This window comes from Pongo abelii, chromosome 5, assembly GCF_028885655.2.
Source record: "Pongo abelii isolate AG06213 chromosome 5, NHGRI_mPonAbe1-v2.0_pri, whole genome shotgun sequence".
Lineage (NCBI taxonomy): Eukaryota > Metazoa > Chordata > Mammalia > Primates > Hominidae > Pongo > Pongo abelii.
In genome coordinates this window covers 18,428,108-18,448,077 of record NC_071990.2, presented here as the reverse complement: position 1 = coordinate 18,448,077, position 19,970 = coordinate 18,428,108, and the positions used below count along the sequence as shown (strand labels likewise).

Below are 19,970 nucleotides of genomic sequence, written 5' to 3'. Positions count from 1 at the left end.
ACACCTACAAAGAAGAAAGTGTGTAACAAAGCCATTACACTTGCCCCCCCCCGCCACCCGCCCTTTTTTTTTTGAGACCGAGTTTTGCTCTTGCTGCCCAGGCTGGAGTGCAATGGCACAATCTTGGCTCACCGCAACCTCCCCGTCCCAGGTTCAAGCAATTCTCCTGCCTCAGCGTCCCAAGTAGCTGGGACTACAGGCATACGCCACCATGCCCAGCTAATTTTTTTTTTGTATTTTTAGTAGACAGGGTTCTAATTTTTTGTGTTTTTAGTAGAGACGGGGTTTCACCATGTTGGCCAAGCTGGTCTCGAACTCCCTACTTCAGGTGATCCGCCCACCTTGGCCTCCCAAAGTGCTGGGATTATAGGTGTGAGCTACCACACCTGACCCCATTTCTTTTAAGAAGTAAAGTAGCCAAGAGTTATTTCCATAGATGGTATTGCAAATTCTGGTAAATTTTGTAAATTCAGAACCTAGGATTTAACAGTAACTTGGTTGGTTCTTAAAGGATAAAACTGAACATGCCTAGAATTGTGCAGCGCAACAAAGGTTAACACACTTGATTTCCTGCTCACATTTATTGTGGCTAGAGAGCCTAAACAGCTATTTTCTTCTCCAAAAATTGGAAAAATATAACACAATAGCAATTTTTTAAAAACACAAAACTTCCTGGATCATGAATCAACATGAGACATAATAGCCTGTAGATATCAATTGTGATCGCTTTATAAAATGTCATTCATCTAATGCATTTCTGAAATTGCCCTTAAAGCTACACATACACATATGACTCCATATCACATAAAGGCATCCATTCATTAACAGAAAGAAAAGTCTTTTATAAGTACTGTGTAGGGAAGGCTAAAGTAATATACATTTAATTCAGAATAATTTTTAAGAAAAAATGTGGGGTTCCAAGAAATGGTGATTTACATTCAAATGAACATGTACATTTGCAAACCTGGATAAGTAGATATTTTCATGAAGCACGCTACAAGAAAATTCACACTTAATTATTTGTTTTTCAAAGGCCTCTTTCAAAGTACAGACTCCAAGTCCAAAGCAAATACCCATGGCATGAACAAATAGGATGCCTAAGATTCTAACATTTGCTTCGGCATGGCTTTCCTCCTCACTTCCCTACCTTACAACAAGGAAAAATTTCCTAGATGGGACAATGGCAAGATATTGTGCTAATACATTCCATAGGATTTTTGGATGCTGGGCTATTACATCCAGGTTACAATTTGGTGACGGATTTTTTTATTTCTATTGCAAATGGACTACACTCCAAACACAAAAAGATTCTTGCCATAGCATCCAAACATCCCTATGTAGACTCACACTTCCTCTTAATACAGAAAGAGAATCACTCAGAAAGCACAAAGCTGGCAGACTGAGAAAGGAGGTAAGGGTAAACTCTGTCACTGGCCAATTATCTAAAACAAAAATAGTAGCCTCTGTTATCAAAGTTGCCAGTTAAAACTGTCAGCTGTCAGGCACAGTGACACACACCTGTAATCCCAACACTTTGGGAGCCCAAGGTGGGTGGATTGCTTGAGCCCAGGAATTGGAGACAAGCCTGGGCAACACAGAGAAACCTCATCTCTACAAAAAATACAAAACTTAGCCAGGCGTGGTGGTGTGTGCCTGTAGTCCCAGCTGCTCAGGAGGCTAAGGTGGGAGGAACGCTTGAGCCCAGGAGATAGGGGTTGCAGTGAACCATGATCATGCCACTGCACTCCGGCCTGGATGACAAAGGCAGACTCTGTCCAAAAAAAAAAAGTTGCCAACTCTCTCCTTTATAAACAGTCTCTAGATTGGTTTGCATCATGCCCTTTGATGTACCAGAGATATGTTTAACCAACCTAGTTTTGTTGATTCTGACAATCTCACACACATTTAAGAATTTACCATTTTTCAGGCACTTTTCAATGCTAAAAAAAATTAAATCCAATTATTGAAAATCAGTTTGACAAACAACCCCCACTCCATAGCCCTGGCAAAAAAAAAAAAAAAAAAAGCAGCTAATTCGGTGATACAAACTCTGTAAGGTGGCAAATTCCTTCAACTTGCCAAGGAAATAGCATATATATTTTCTTCCATCTTTACTCCAAATTTGGGACCTCTTCCTCTGATAACACAGTCTTTTAGGTTACCTGAAATCAGCCCCCATTTAAAGATACTTTGTGGCACCAAGCTTAAAGAGTTTACTGACAGAGGACATTGACACTACTAACATTCTTGTTACAAAAATTCAGTTTCAGTTGAGTTCCCATAATCCCCTGAGCAGTTATAAATGCCTTTTACCTATAATGAGGCAGTAGGCTATGTGTAAAACAAAGCAAATTAACTATTCAAATATATGTAAATCTATAATTATACTAACATGAACTACACAGAGAGTGTTTTTTTCTGAAGTGTTTAGAGTTTCAAAACACACAATATTGACAAATTTCTAATAAATGATTAAAAATGATTTTGGTTGGTTGCCATTCCCAAGTTTTCCCAGAGTTCTCATCTATGTTCTACACAACGCGTAAATTAAAATGTACATGACCAATAGATGTACTATACACACATCAGATAGCAATGTATACATGTGAATTAAAGTTCCTAAAATATACACATCCCCACTTAGGACATATCCTATTACATAGGCAAAGCATCATCCTTTAACAATAGGTCCGAGATAGCAGCAATTCGATATTCTATTACCCAGTTACCTCAGAAAATATCACAGATCCTGAATAGTTCCTGATATGGTATCCCTGGCTTCAAGAACTCTCCAGTAACATTTAGCATAGGTCTCATGAAGCACCAGGCCACATTGCCAATAGCAATTATATAATCCTGTCATTGGAGAAAAGGTTTTATCTTTTCAAAACCTCGTTATTCAAATCTGACTAATGGTATAATGGAAAAAATAAGTCACAATGAGGTGATACATAAATTTAAACTAAAATATATAAAGCATTTCTATTTTATTTAACATGTTTTTGTTGCTGTTTTATTGGTGCCTTGAAACAGAAAGTATTCAGACTGTCCTAACAGATGCTGAAAGAGCAATAATAAATTATGCACAGAAAAGAGCTGCTCTGTGTTTGAAAACATGTAAATGACTCGGCTATCAATTAGTGTTTTTACAGAGATGGCAGGATATTGTACTAAGTACTGTTTTAAAAGAGTTATGAGTCTATACCCTTGGGTAAGTTATGAACTTACAACCAAAATTCACATATATAATATGCAACAAATCTTTAGGCAGATTTACAATAAACCATTTCAGTCACAGAAGGATAGAATGGCTCTTAAGTAAACATTTATTTTGTGTGTACTATTGGGTATATCCATGCATGCTCAATGGATAGAAATTACAGGTAGGCTGCAAGTCACATGGATTCTAGATGTACATAATACACACTTTAATATTTACCCTCCATGTGTACTCTTAGGCCTGATTCCAAATCTATTGGGTGTGTGAACACAGATCCTGAGAAAGGTCCCAGTTATCTATGACGAAAGTTTTGAAACTCTACCACTCTACCCGTATTTCATATGAAACAGTTTTGTAGACCACAGCTACTGGCTGTAAGAGACAAGTTGGCCAACTTAGAAAACTTACATTTGCCAAGGGAGGGACACTAAATTAGACCATATTATTTAACAAGCTGCAACTCTTTTACTGGGAAGGGGCAACTCCCTCTGCACAGCAGTTTCTCCTGCTTGAAGCTGAGATCACACAAGGAGAAACCTATTGTGTTTCTGCCAAATCACAGCAGGAACATGTGGACAGCACACCCAGTAGCCAGCAGAGGCACAACCACCATATCAACTGCTGAGATCAGCAGCCTGCTTTATAGCTCCTATGAAGATTTCTCCTCACGCAGTCTTATCCTTCTCCTTATCAGGTTTCCCCTGTGTTTCTCATGGTAGTCAAATCAACACAGAACAGGCTCCGGCTTCTTGGTTATCTTGTATGTTGCCAACCATGACAACACATTTGTTGTATCAAATGTTCCCGCAAGCTCCTTGATTTGGCTGGAAGTTGAACAGTCCAGTGAGATCCTTTGGATGATAAAATGATATGTTCATTCATCTCAAGGAACCCCAAAGCTCCATAGACACAGCTGGACTGTTGAGCCCAGTTCTTGTTACACAGGAACACTCGCACCCAGGACTTGGCCTTTCCTGATGCTGAAGGCTGGCAGGCAAGTTCAAAGTCTGGACACAGAGGCACTTTCAAAGTTGGCAAGGAGAAGGAGGCAAGGTAACTAAATGGGGCTTTATCACTGTGCCATGTCATGTAACTCACATATCTGGGGCGTATGAACACAGAGCTCTTTAGGTTGTGGATGAGTCGTGCTTTTTCTTCTTGCCCCGACATGACTTGCAGACACAACAGATTATACATGGGGAGGCCAGGAGTAACAAGGGTGAAGTAACCAAGGCAATGATGCCCAAGCCTACGAGAATCCCCACCACCTGGAAATTTCAAAGAAAAGCATGTTTCAGCAATTAAGTCTTTCAATATGTATACTTATTCCAACTATACTATCTGCTATCTGCTGTGGGCCAAATGTTTGTGTCCCTCTGAAGCTCATATGTTGAAACCCTAAATCCCCGATGTGATGGTATTTGGAGATGAGGCCTTTAGAAGTTAGTTGGTTTATGAGGGCAGGGCCCTCATGATGGGATTCGTGCTCTTACAAGAACAGATGCCAGAGAGCTTGCTTCCTTTCTCTAGGCTGTATGTGAAGACACAGCAAAAAAATGGCCATCTTCGAACCAGGAAGAGAGCCCTTGCTAAGACACGACCATGCTGTCACCTGAACCTCAGACTTCTCAGCCTCCAGAACTATGAGAAGTAAATTTCTGTTCTTTAAGCCTCCCAGTCTATGGTCATTTGTTATAGCAGCCTGAACAAGGCATCATCTCAGGCACACAGAACAGTTACATTTCTGAGACCTTTCAGCTAGTGCCCAGCAATGATTTGAATTGGAGAGAAGCCAGAGAGATACAAAGGACCAAATCAAGGATGGAAACCATCCAAATGCTAACTCAAGCTGTCACAAGCTCAGTATAGTCATGAATTACTGGTGCTGGTGCTCTCTCTACCTGAATTTCCTCAACTAGCTCAAAGGGATGTTAATGATTACTAGGATATTAGCACTGACTCCCTCCAAAGGAACATGGCCTTTAATAATTATAAAACACTATTAAAAATAAACCATGACTCCTTTTGAACCTGCCACATAAACACACAATGGCATGTACAGAGGGATCTAAGCCCCAGCAGGGGCTCACAGGGTTTTAGAGCACTGCCTGATGTGGTTTGGCTGTGTCCCCACCCAAATCTCATCTTGAATTGTAATAATCCCCATGTGCCAAGGGCAGGGCCAGGTGGAGATAATTGAATCATGGGGGTGGTTTCCCCCATACTGTTCTTGTGGTAGTAAATAAGTTTCATGAGATCTGATGGTTTTATAAATGGGAGTTCCCCTGCACAAGCTCTCTTGCCTGCCGCCATTTAAGACGTGACTTTGCTCCTCCTTTGCCTTCTGCCATGATTGTGAGGCCTCCCCAGCCATGTGGAATTGTCAGTCCATTAAACCCCTTTCCTTAATAACTAACCTAGTCTCAGGTATGTCTTTATTAGCAGTGTGAGAACAGACTAATACACTGCCTTTGATAAGTAATATGCCTTAAAGGGCTTTAGGAAAGTCATTCCACTGTTTCTCAAGAGGAAAGAACATCTGCCTGCATTCTGCATGTCACTGTTGATTTGCCTGGCAGCTCTGGTGCCCCTGCTCCTCCACTTGTCCTTAAGGAGACTGTGCTCATGAATTAACAACTTTATTTAGGTAGTTACCCCATTACTTTTCCCTAGCCCTGCCCTAACACTCCCCAGAAGCTCCCAGGCCGGGATGGGACCTCCCAGGAGGGAATAGTGAGGGAAGGGGAAGAGGTGGGCTCTTTAAGCCATCACAATTTTGGTTTATGTCACGCTCCCTATAAGGTCAGGGTACCTGTGTTCGGTTCCACATCACTGATGCTCTTGAGTGGCCAAGTTTATTCCTGCATGGCCCTTTGTCATAATGTCTGAGGAAAATGTCGTTCTGAAAAATAAAAAGATTGGTTTCAGTAAATATGCAGTTTTAAGTTGAGAAATGAATACAGACCACATCAGATCACCAAATGGAAGGCAAAGTTTTTCTCTGGTGATATCGGTGACCCCCTCTAGGAATTCCAAGCCCGTAATCTTTATCTTTGTAGTTTTGTAAATAACCAAGTGAAAGCAGATCATAATCAATACGAATCTCAATTAATTCTTTTAAGAAAGAAAAAAAAAAGAGAGTAATGACTTGACTACTTATCTTAGCAAGGTAGCTCTGGCAGAGGTACAATGGAATGGGAAGACCAGGAGCAAGGCAGCTGAAAGGCTGGTATGGCAAACCAGGAGAGAGAAAATGCCAGTGACTGAGGATGGATGGAGAAGAGGAAGTTACAGTCCTAAGATATTAAGAAAGTAACTAGAGGGAAACAAGGAGAAGCAATCACAGAGAAGGGAAAGTGCTTGGGTTGAAAGAAGGCAGTCGCTTTATTGAGAGAAGTGACAACATAGAGATGGAGTTTGTTGGGAAGATAAGTTTGGACACGTTGAACTTGAGAGATGGTTGAGACATCCAAGCAGGGCTGATGAAAAGGCAGCTCATCACAAAGATCTACACTGAAAAAAAACAACTTGGACCTCAGCAGAGAAACTAGCTCAGGGTCCAAATTAGGTGTAGATAATCTATCTAATGGTCTGTTCATTAGACAAATGGAAAAAGGGGACTCAATTGGGCATCAGTGTACATGGGGTAGAAGAAACCATAGAAGAGGCTCAGATTAACTAGGAAGAGGGGTAAACTGAGAAGCAAAGAGTCTGCTGAACACAGGCATTTAAGACTGGATCGAGGAAGAAGCTAAAAAGGGAACTGGGATATGACCAGAAAGGTAGAAGAGAAACCAACAGAGGTGGTATCACTGAAATGGACATGGTCAAGATGTTAAATGCAGCAGAGAATCTAGGTACGCTAAGAACAAGTACTATTGGATTCTGCCAATAAGAAATCACTCAAAATCTGGGAAAGGGGTACAGTCAGGGTGTGACTATGTGGCAATCTGAACACATTGCAGTATTTGGAAGGTAAGTAATGTCAGTAGCAAGAGGTGATTAGGCTTTTTTGAAGCTTGGCTTCTAAAGGAAAGATAAATAGAGGGGTAGTAAGGAAAAGATGCAGGCTTTAAGAAAAATGTTTACTCGTGTTTAAATGTGACACAGCCGCATGCGTGGATATGTTGAGAGAGTGGAGAGTGGAAATTGAAACCACAGGAGAGGAAAGAGATAACTGAACAGCTCAAGTCTCTAAGGCTATGGACAGGAACAGGATTCCAAAGCAGACAATTAAGCATAACTCATCCTCTGAAACTACAGGGGTGAGAATCAAGGCAGGAACAAGCTGAACTCCAACAACGCTTAAAATTCCTGTTTGGTGTCGGTCTCAGGCCTGGATTTTAGACAATCACCCCTCTCCTGGCCCCATGCTCTCAAACTTTCCTATAAACAGAGATCCACACCACCATCTGATGTAGAACTCCACTTGCGTAGAGAAAAACATCATTACCAACAATACAATGCCCCTGGCTAAAACTGAAAATGAGATCTTAGAAAACAGTCACCAGAAAAAAAGATGCTTCAATATTTGAAGTCTGTGTATTCAGCCATTTAACATCTGCACCATTTCATCTCCAGAACAAGAACAGCACAAGAGACAGAACAGCATGTTCTTTGCAACACCATCCCCCAAACACATTTCAGCCAAAGGATGGAGATCTGGTGCACATATTTGTTCCCTTACACTCTGGCCTCCTAAAGAGAACCTCATGGGCTCAGCCTCCTTGTGGATATGAACCCAATTAATATTCTGGTAAAACCTGAAGGAAAACAAAAAAAAATTGTTTTTCATTTGTAATGCATGTGTAATGTACAATCAGTAAAATCCTCATCCAGAATATCACTCACTTAGATGCATGCTAGGTCTTAAATATCAAACATAATTGTAACTCAAGGGCCTATGATAAATCAATCTTTAAATAGAAGATATTTCTTCCAAACTGAGCTGCTGAACTTCTAGAGTCTAAAATGTCCATTTTCTTCTCCCCAGTTTATACCTCTTCTTAAATCACTAAGATGGAGGTTATTATTCTTATTCATACATGTCATCTTAAACAACATATCTAGTTTTTGGTTAAAAACCAAGCAGGTGGTGGCCAACAGACAGTACATGCTAACTGCACACTCACTCACTAAGCATGTCTGAACTAAAGCACTACACAAATCGCTTGTTGAATTAAAGCAAATCAAGCAATCAAAACAAAGAGCTGAGAAAAGTATAGCAACTCAATGGTAACTGAAGGCTTACACTGATATGGACATATTTTAGAGGTCCAAATTGCCAAAACAGAGTGTTATCTATAAACAACTTACGTTACCCCAAACTTTAAAAGACCAAAAGTGAAGTAAGACCTTCTCACCAACTCCGCACCGCATTTTTAACTCTGAAGTACCATTAGCCTTGGCACAGGGCTGAATAAAACTGCGACTCAATTTGAGACTTGATTCATGAATGGTGAGAAAAAATTAAGCCAAGCCCCTTGATCTGGGAAGAGAACACTATCAAAACAGTAGCAATACCGCTGCATGCTCATGAACGAGAGAAAGAGAGCGAGAGCGAGTGAGAGCATGCAAGAGAGCACGAGGGAGAGAAGACAGTTAGGAGACACCATTGATTTGAACCATTTTTCTTTAAATTCAAAATGAAGAAAAAACCTAATAGTGGTAGGCAGAATAACTACCTCCCAAAGATATCATGGCCTAATTCCCAGAATCTGTGAATGTGTTACCCTATATGACAAGAGGGATTCTGCAAGTGTAATTAAATTAAGAACCCTGAGATAAAGGAGATTATCCTACATTATCCTGATGGGCCCAATCTCATCACATTGGTCCTTTAGGCAGAGAACCTTTCCCAGCTGTGGTCAGAGGGAGCAACGACTAAGAAAGAAGGGAGTGAGAGATCTGATGTTGCTGGCTTTGAAGATGGAGAAAGAGGCCACAAGCCAAGGAAAGCGGACAGCCTCCAAGGCAAGAAAACAGATTCTCCCCTAGAGCCTCCAGAAAGAAATGCAGCCCGGCTGACACCTTGATTTTAATCCAGCAAGACTTATGTCAGACTTCCAAAGTGAAGAACTGTGGGATAATAAATTTGTGGTATTTTAAGCCACTAAGTATGTGCTAATTTGTTACAACAGCAATATAAAATGAAGACACTAATAGTCCTTTACACAATAGAGACAATGTCCAAATAGCAAGAAATGCCCCTAAAACAAAAGCTTGCCTTTAACACCAGGGTGGCATATGTAAGGTCATCAAAAAGATGTTTTTAGATATCTAAAGTATCAGGAAGTCTCATTAAGAAAAATAAATTCCTTTTGCAGGACAAGAATCGCCTCAATATTTTAAAGGAAAATCTGTAGGATATCAGCTGTGGTGCAGATACAGTATAGGAAAAACCATACAACAAATCTAGGTGGAACTTACATCCAAGTTCTGGAGGCAGTACCAGCAAAATGTATGCTTGCAGTTTTTGCACATCATCTGAGCGCAGCCTTCATTGCGTTCGATATAAACCCGGCAAACTGGGCATTGCTTAATGGGGGCTTCTGCATCTGTCCCAAAGAGGGCTCTAGAAACAAAATGGATGAGAAATGGCATTCAGCTAACGGTCATCAGTTGAATTCCCAGGGTTCCTGATGGTTAGATAATGAACTCACAGTTATCCATGCTTAATTCACTTCCAAAAGAAAGGGTGTGGGCAAAAACATTATTAGATGTACAGATAACTCATACAAGAAGGAATCTATTTATTTTGGCTTTCAGTGAATTATATAATTACAGTTTCCACCACTGATTAACTCACTATTTTGTCAAATTAATATTTCATTCCCTAAGCACACATTGCCTAAATAAGAATGGCAAGGAGTTGGCTACACAGCAGAGAAACTAGGTCAGGGTCCAAAATGGGCGTATATAATCTATCTAATGGTCTGTTCATTAGACAAATGGAGAAGGGGGTCTCAAATATAAACACTTTAAAATAATGTCAAATACTTTCAAAAGACCTTCTCTAAACAGACGAATAGACCAATACAAGCTCACAGCCCCAAGGAGCACGGAAAATAAGCAACAGGAATTGGAGTGGGAGAGAGGGATAGGTGAGCGATAGCACCAGGTAACACTTTAGCTACTGCCCATCAAAACCACCACCCAGCACACAGAGATATCCAATTCAAGGAGTGTTGTCAAACCTATTATCAGATTTCGTATGAACAATAACCTCATATTGTCATAAGAGAGTTATTACAGGTTGAGCATCCCTAGTCCACAATTTGAAATCCAAAATGCTCCAAAATCTGAAACTTTTTGAGTGCCGACATGACAAAGGAAATGCTCATTGAAGCCCTTCTGACTCCTGGTATTCAGAGTAAGGATGCTTAACCAATAAACATATGAAAATATTTCAAAATCTGAAAAAACTGAGATCTGAAACACTTCTTATCCCAAGTATTTTGGATAAGGGATGCTCAACTTGTATCTTAATTCCCTTATTTTCAGATAGGGAAACAGACTCACAGAGGCTGAGTGACTTCTATGAGACACACAGATACCGAGTGACAATGTCAGAATGCAAATTCTCCTGTCCTCTGAGTTCTTTACATTGCCCTGTGATACCCACGGAGCTTCCTGCTATGGCCACGAAAATGTAGGCAACACTGGTTTAAATCTGGCTAAGAGGGCACATGCCTGCCATGTGTATTAGCTCCTCTATTCCTCTCCATTTGTTTGTTCTGAGATTGAAGCACAGCATCGTAGCCAAGTAGCATTACTATTCATGAAGCCTGGTTCTACACATTCTGGGTGCACTGTGTGATTAAGCCAGTGGGATTACAACACTCGTATTTTGTTCTTGCTGATGCAGAACAACTATAGCCTCAAGCAAAGCAGGAATGAAACACAGAGGTCTCTCACTCTGGGCACTGCTGTTGCCATAAAAACCTCTGTATCGTCCAAGTGTGGTGGCTTACGTCTGTAATCCTAGCACTTTGGGAGGCCTAGGCGAGTGGATCACTTGAGGTCAGGATTTCAAGACCAGCCTGGCCAATATGGTGAAACCCCATCTCTACTAAAAATACAAAAATTAGCCAGGCATGGTGGCAAGTGCCTGCAATCCCAGCTAAACGGGAGGCTGAAGCTGGAGAATCGCTTGAACCCAGGAGGCAGTGGTTGCAGTGAGCCGAGATCATGCCACTGCACTCCAGCCTAGGCAACAGAGCAAGACTCTGTCTCAAAAACAAAACAAAACAAAACAAAAAAAACCCGCTGTACTAAAAAGGTACAGATTTAATTGCTTCCTATCACAACAAAATCTCAACCTTTATAGAGCATAAAATATCATGAGAGAACCCTCCTTTCTATGTGCTGAAAGAATTTAGGACCATTGTTTCTATTGTTGCGTTCTTTCTAATATGACTTTCACACATCATGAGCTGGCAATTTAGTCAGGTAAGAAAATTTCTTTCTCACTTTGCAAGCAACAAGAATGATATATACCAACACAGGCAGATACGGTATCTGAGCAAAGAGCTGGAACAAGTCATGATTTCCTACTGAGAACCAGTAGACCACGGTGCCTCACTACCTAAAGAGAAAGCAAAACTCATACAAACTTTAATTCCAGCAATATCTGGAAGATTCCTGTGGGGCAAACAACTAGATATGATTTTTTGTTGGCAACTTACCAATTCTGAGACACTTCTCAGGAAAGTTCTGCAAGAAAATAACCAATCTCTAAACGCCATCACAACGTAACTCCTTCTACATGTAAGGTATGTTGAATTTCTAAGAAAACTAGTGAATAATCCCAAAGATAAAGTTTCCTTTCTTACCGGTGCTCTGTTGGCAGGACAGTAGGCTGACTGTCTCTACAGGAGACCTCTGCATGCCAAGCATCCTTGCAACACGAGCAGAATTTCAGGTGGCAAGAAGGGCATTCCACCAGCACAGGCTGTCCTGGGTCACTCGATGCAACAGGGCACACTGTCTGACAGTCTGCAACAGGACACCATGTTCGGTAGGGGTCCAGATGAACTTCTAAAGTGTAAAGAAAGAAAATGTGATGGTCTGCCCGATTCACGTTTGAGTCTTTCTCACCTTCATTTGCCCTCTTATTTATTTAATTTATTTGGAACCAGAGTCTCACTCTGTCGCCCAGGCTGGAGTGCAATGGCACGATTTCAGCTCACTGCAACCTCCCCCTCCTGAGTTCAACCGATTCTTCTGCCTCAGCCTCCCGAGTAGCTGGGACTACAGGTGCGCACCATCACGCCTGGCTAATTTTTGTATTTTTAGTAGAGACGGGTTTCACCTTGTTGGCCAGGCTGATCTCGAATTCCTGACCCCAAGTGATCTGCCTACCTTGGTCTCCCAAAGTGCTAGGATTACAGGCATGAGCCACCGCACCTGCCCCATTTACCCTCTTTTTTAAACTGACATTTATGGAAGTATACTACAACAAGGGTGAGGATTTCTATTATTAGTCTTCATAAAGGATCCAAACCTATCACTTACAAGGTCGCTAAGCCCTGCCACATTTCTCAAAGTAGGTACTAATGGAATAGCTCACCATTGCCTTTATGAATAGATAAAAAGTGTTCTCTGTAAACAAAATTCACAAAACTTTTAGAATATTTCCCACCTTTGAGCATGTAAAATAGGCAAAAATCTCAAATCCCTTCTACAATTATTTGGGCACTATCTTGGAAGAGAATTGGACATAAAAGGCAAATTTTAATAAGATATTTTTCCAGAAAGACTTTGTCCTTTCAGGCACTGAGAAACAGATAGCGAGGTTTCTTCCACATTCCCAGGAAATTAAAGAACAAGGAAGAAAATAATCAAATAGTTTAGGGACCAAATAGTATCTGGTGTGGCTTAGCCAAGAAGTTGGATTACCTGTCAGTTTGGATATTCTGCTCCCTACCAATGTGCAACTTAGGGACAATGTGTGAAAGACCCACATGTGGGCTGGGCACTGTGGCTCACACCTGTAATCCCAGCACTTTGGGAGGCTGAGGTGGGCGGGTCACAAGGTTAGGAGATTGAGACCATCCTGGCTAACACGGTGAAACACCATCTCTACTAAAAATACAAAAAATTAGCTGGGCATGGTGGCAGGCGCCTGTAGTCCCAGCTACTCGGGAGGCTGAGGCAGGAGAATGGCATGAACCCAGGAGGCGGAGGTTGCAGTGAGCCGAGATCGCACCACTGCACTCCAGCCTGGGCGACAGAGCAAGACTCCGTCTCAAACAAAACAAAACAAAACAAAAACAACAACAAAAAAACCCCACATGTTCTAGAAACAAAAGGCAGAGACTTTCACAAACCATTATAATAGCTAGTCATAACACATTGGCTAGTTCCATGTGACATACAGGAAAGAAGATACAGTTGGAGAACAGACAGCCATCTATTCAAGTATTTGCAAATCTTGCTTGGTATCTCTTTTTTATTCAGTAGCAGACCCCATGTTCTTTCCATATACTATGACCTTTAAGGGAACATACCATGTAAAAAATGATGTTATTTGAGGGGTAGAGTACCCCTTTTTTCTCTGAACTCAGGTATTTTGCAAATTTGAACTTACAAGATTCTAGTTTTAAACATCCTAGGGCTCATGATTCCTAGCAATGTACACACAGGAGGCAAACAAATCCAAAGGATGGTGCAAAAAGAAAATAAAGGTATTAAGTAGGAATTTAGTTTTTAAAGTCAATAATTTTACACATTCAATATCAAGGAGAAAGTCTGAAATGTTCCAATAAAATGCTGTCTCCACTAATGTCTCGCCTAGAAATGAAATAATTGGATCTATCTTGTTATAAGGTTTCACTGAAAAAATTGCATCCTTAAACATATGGTCTTATCTAGGAATTCTGGAAGGTGGGGGTCAAAGAACAATGAGCCCTTCACACAAATACAATCACAAGGAGGAAATCCTATAATTCACAGATGCCCAGACCCCAACAGAGATGGACCCTCCAAGATCCCTAAAACCTTAAGAAGTCAAGGAAACAGTGGCACACATAGGATCCAAGGTCTTGGTCTTTTATTTCTATACCATTTAATATTTTTTTCCAAACTGTTACAACCGCTTCACAAATACTAAGCCCAAAGAAATGAAGGTTAGTATGTAACTTAGAGTGAAAGACTCCCATATCAAATATCTACTTAGCTTCCCTTCTAAATAAGAGGTCTTTTAAAAGTTTGATGAAAAAGAAGGAAAAGTAAGGGAAAATGAAAGTTAAAACAAATATTACTGTTAAAATTTATAGCATCCCTAGTGATCACCTTAAAAAGATACGAGCATGCAATTTGTTCTCATAGCTCTAATCAATTAAAACTACTTGGTTGAAGTTCTGACTTGTTTCTACCAGTTTACTATTTCAGGTATCGGGGGTGACAAAAGGGAAGCACAGACAGTAAATAAAGGAGCAATCATAGGTTTTGATGAATTACTATAAAGAAAGGACCTTAGTAAGCAGTGCAGCTATGGCACAGTCCAATGAAAGCAAGGAAAGAGTTCGAGCCACAGAAAACACTGACCTTCCGTATTTTTCACTATTATGACAGCATATAAAGGACCATGCAAAGGAGTGTAGAAAAAGAAAAAGGAGGAAAACTTTACAGCTTTCTACACATTTCCTTCATTAGAAGTCCTTGTTCCTCAGGAATGGCTTACAGAGCTTAACTAAGAGCATTAGTGGAGTAACTAAGAGACAGATTTTGACTCTATCCAAAAAGGAAATTGACTACTCTAGCCAACTCTGTAGAGCGTTTATTCAACATCTCTCCCAACCCCCTTGAACCTTCCTTATGAAGACCTATCACTATAAAATCTGAATATTCTAGAGATATTCTTTCCCACAATTCCATGAAACTAAGTCTTGGGCATGTGACATGATTCTAGCCAATGAGAGGCAAAGGCAGGTCCACTAAGGGGCTTCTGGGACTGGATCTCCACCTTGATACATAGGAAAGAAAGGCCTTTCTGTTTGTCTACCTTTGAACCCAACTGTGTGAGGTTATGATGCTTGGACCATCAAAACAATCTTGCATCTCTGAGGGAAAGCTAAGTGATTCAGAGATGCTATTAGGTTGGTGCAAAATAACTGCTGTTTTAATTAAAAACATTAAAAACATGGCAAAAACAGCAATTTTACCAACCTAATAAATTAACCAAAACCCATGACAGCCTACTTCTGGACTTGTGAGTGAGGTACTGAAATGCCCTTGCTGTTAAAGTCACTTTTAGGCAGGCATTCTGTTCCTTGCAGCTGAAAGCATCTTAGCTGATGTGGCTATTTCTGGTAATAGCAAGCAAGTACCCAGTTCAAACAAGGACTGTTCCTCCTGTGTGGTAGATATTTTATCAACGAGATTAAAGCATCACGTCAAAGATGAGTTTTAAAGTCTTTTCCAAAGCAATGATTTTATCATTCTAAATGTGAGGCACATGGAAATGTTGTATGTAAGTAGAAATTTAAAAATGCATCCACATACAGTATCCTGTAGAAAACACTGTGTACAATAAAAATTGATGAACCTTTGTAAAAAGTTAACATGCTATGCCATGTCTATAAGATTTCTATGTAGGTGAGCAAATAATATACATTCATACAGTTGAACGCCATGTAGCTTTTTTTTTTTTTTACTTTTTTTTTTCTTTTATTATTATTATTATTATTATTATACTTTAGGTTTTATGGTACATGTGCACAATGTGCAGGTAAGTTACATATGTATACATGTGCCATGCTGGTGCGCTGCACCCACCAACTCGTCATCTAGCATTAGGTATATCTCCCAATGCTATCCCTCCCCCCTCCCCCCACCCCACAACAGTCCCCAGAGTGTGATGTTCCCCTTCCTGTGTCCATGTGTTCTCATTGTTCAATTCCCACCTATGAGTGAGAATATGCGGTGTTTGGTTTTTTGTTCTTGCGATAGTTTACTGAGAATGATGATTTCCAATTTCATCCATGTCCCTACAAAGGACGTGAACTCATCATTTTTTATGGCTGCATAGTATTCCATGGTGTATATGTGCCACATTTTCTTAATCCAGTCTATCATTGTTGGACATTTGGGTTGGTTCCAAGTCTTTGCTATTGTGAATAATGCGGCAATAAACATACGTGTGCATGTGTCTTTATAGCAGCATGTAGCTTTTTTTAAAAAAAAATACATCAATATAACAATTTGGAAAGACCTCTAAGATATATTGTTAAGTGTAAGAAAAAAGAAAAAGCAGGCTGGGTGCAGTAGCTCATGCCTGTAGTCCCAGCACTTTGGGAAGCTGAGGCGGGTGGATCACCTGAGGCAGGAGTTCAAGATCAGCCTGGCCAACATGGTGAAATCCTGTCTCTACTAAAAATACAAAAATTAGCCAGGTGTGGTGGTAGGCGCCTGTGATCCCAGCTACTAGGGAGGCTGAGGCAGGAGAATCGTTTGAACCTGGGAGGCAGAGGTTGCAGTGAACCAAGATCGTGCCACTGTACTCCAGCCTGGGCGACAGAGTGAGACTCCATCTCAAAAAAAAAAAAAAAAAAAAAAAAGCAGACAGAAAGAGCATAAATGAAACATGTTTATAAAAACATGTATATATAGGCCAGGCACAGTGGCTCACTCCTGTAATCCCATCACTCTGAGGGGCCAAGGCTGACATATCACATTAGCCCAGGAATTCAAGACCAGCCTGGCCAACAGTGGTGAAATCTCATCTCCACAACAACAATAAAAAAGTAGCCAGGCATGGTGGTGCACACTTATAGTCCCAGCTACTTGAGAGGCTGAGGTGGGAGGATTGCTTGAGCCCGGGAGGTAGAAGGTACAGTGAGCTGAGATCGTGCCACTGCACTCCAGCCTAGGTAACAGAGAGAAACCCTGTCTCAAAATAAATAATATAAAAATATGTATATATAGAAATATACTTTAACATTTGCAGAAGAATATTAAAAAAAAGTAACAGTTACTCTTGAGTAAAGGCAGGGGCTAGGAGAGGAGGCAAAGATTTACTTCATCTCTAAACTTGAAATTTTTTTAAAAAAAGGTCAAGTACTACTTTTTTAATTTTTTAAAATTGGTTTTGAAAAGCTACTTTGATCTGGCATACGTACAAACAGATAAAGCAATTCTGGAACTAAGCTGTCCCCTAGAAAAATCATTTACTTTTTTATAATACTGAAACACATTCAAACTTCCCCTTTGTTTCACATTCTTCTCCATATATACAATTCTCATCCTATGCTTTTCCTTTCCCCTAAAAATTCCCTTTCTTCTTCAAGTCATAACCTATGCATTCTTAAGTGAACTACCTTGTATTGTGCACATGCCTTAATTTGGGGGAAGGGGCATAGAATCGGCATCTTGTTAATTGCTGCTCTCCATTCATTTCATGGAGATAGCCTCTCTGACTGCAGGCAAGGCTGTTTCTTATTCTGTTTGTGTGCTCCAACTTACCTGAAATAGTGAGGGGATGCCTGCCTATTGATTCAGAGCAGTAATTTCTGGGTTTTTCAAAAGCATATAGATGTATTTCTATGCCAACAATTGACTTATAATGCATATACTAATAATACCATCTTGAATTGCCTTGTATTGGAATTTTCCAATTCACTTCTAGTACTCTCATCAACAGATGTGCACAGCATATTAAAATCATCCAATATCAGTCCTGGTGTTGAAAGTATGCTATGATTTCTATCAGACCATAGCTTTCCACCCACCCCAATTAGGGCTCTCAAATTTGGAAAGTCGTCCATTTGGCAAGACTTGGAACTTTCCATATAGCACTTACACATTAAACCTCCTTTATGAAGTGTCACTTACAAGGGCAACAATGAAAAAAAATTTTTAACATTAAAACAAATAACTATCCCTTTTAGAATTCTACTCTCTATATATAACTTTTATTTTACTTCCTATCTAAGCTTAGTCTTGGATGAGCAATTCACATTCACTGGTTCTCATTCCTATCCACTCAAATCCTTCTTAAGTATCTGAAATGAACTTTTGCTCTAAACACATTAATAAACTGCTCTCTGAAAATTACAAGTGACATCCCTCTATAGTCACATTCAGCAAATGTTTCCGAATCCGTCTCTGACCCTGGACTCTTCTCATCACTCTGTCTTCTACGTGTCAGGCCCTGCCCTCTCTTTTCTTCTCACGGTCCTTTCTCCTTTATCATCAATACTGCTTTCTTTCTCCCATCCATGGATGGTATCCAGGTCTTACTCCTAGGTTTCTTTCATACTTATTTATGGAACTCATATCGTAAGTAAGCCTCAACTTCAATTAAATTTGGATTATTCCAAATAACTTCTCCAGATATGACTTATGACAATACGACTGAAAATTAGACACATGTCTATTATTCATTGTTTATTCAACAAATGACTGGTTTCAGGTACTTGTTAGAGACCCTGGGCACATGAAGATGAAAAATAGAGGCTTTCCTCCTCAGAAGCTTCACAGTATGAAAAGGGAAATAGATGTTTAAAATGAATACAATGTCAAAAAAAAAAAAAAAGGGAAACCAAGCAATGCAAATAAATGACAGTGCATCCCATGAGATAACAAAAATGAAATTATCAACAAATATTGATGAGGATCTCTTAGGGGTAGAGGTAAGAAATATTTAATAGTCATATATGGAAAGTTTATTATTTTTTATCCAAATATCCAAAAGTTTCCCCTTTAATCAACTCTAAAAACAGAGGGTAAAACTAGTCCCTCCTAATCATAAAACAAAGCAGGAAACACATGCTGAGACAAAACACAACGACATTAGATTACAAAGAGATAAAGCACCATATAAACAGATCTTTTTAAAAAAATCTCTGAGGTAGCAACTTTGCAGGCAGCATTTAGAAGCTGTAGAAGAGAGAACAGACTTTTTCTGGATATTAGAATTAAGATTCTGTCCTTAAAGAAAACACTGAACAAGGGCACTGGCATTCACATCCCGAAGTGGGATCTTGCCAGCTCATGAGAACCAACTGCGTCTCTTTCCAACTCCAAGTTCAGTGACATTACCTTGGTAGCTTAAAATTAGCCATGGTGCAAGTATTAATATTTACACCTTAGAAACTCAGCTGGGTGTGGTAGCTCACAACTGTAATCCTAGCACTTTGGGAGGCCAAGGTGGGTGGATCACCTGAGGTCAGGAGTTCGAGACCAGCCTGGCCAACATAGTGAAACCACCTTCTCTACTAAAAAATACAAAATTAGCCAGGCCTGGTGGCACACACCTGTAATCTCAGCTACTCCGGAGGCTGAGGCAGGAGAATCACTTGAACCCGGGAGGCGGAGATTGCAGTGAGCTGAAATATTGCCACTGCACTTCAGCCTGGGCGACAGAGCAAGACTCCATCTAAACAAAAAAACTGGCAAGCACTACAAATCAGAGTTGTTCCCCTCATCCCGCCAAAGACTGTTTACCAACACCTCATTAAACACAGGCCATGAAAGTAATGAATTGGAAGTAAACATATCAATATATTAATATAAAACCTGCATCCAGCACAGACAAGTCTGGGAAAGTGCAGAATTTGCACAGCACAAAAAGAGGAGAAACCAAAACTGCAACAGTGAGAGCTGACTTATCCCTTACAGTCAAACAGGTACACACAGATCATTTATAGAAATTCATAAATGGCATTTTTGGATAAAAAAAGGGAAACTGGTAACTCTGAAGGCACAAAGAATACTTATGCAATTTGTTTTTCCATCTACTTTCTCT

The 19,970-nt window shown here is 40.2% G+C and overlaps 1 protein-coding gene across 2 annotated transcripts in view; it reads right to left on the bottom strand.

The window, feature by feature from the left end:
• Positions 1-566: 566 nt before the first annotated feature.
• Positions 567-19,970, bottom strand: part of RNF144B (ring finger protein 144B) — a 192,241-nt gene continuing 172,837 nt past the window's right edge. For both annotated transcript variants that reach the window (XM_054557263.2, XM_002816467.5), the window contains exons 5-8: positions 12,055-12,259; positions 9,650-9,794; positions 6,033-6,122; positions 567-4,488 (exon numbers count right to left, since the gene is read on the bottom strand). In XM_054557263.2, the coding sequence (XP_054413238.1) occupies positions 4,348-4,488; positions 6,033-6,122; positions 9,650-9,794; positions 12,055-12,259 (581 nt within the window). In that variant the 3' untranslated portion in view covers positions 567-4,347. The remainder of the gene's footprint in view (positions 4,489-6,032; positions 6,123-9,649; positions 9,795-12,054; positions 12,260-19,970) is intronic.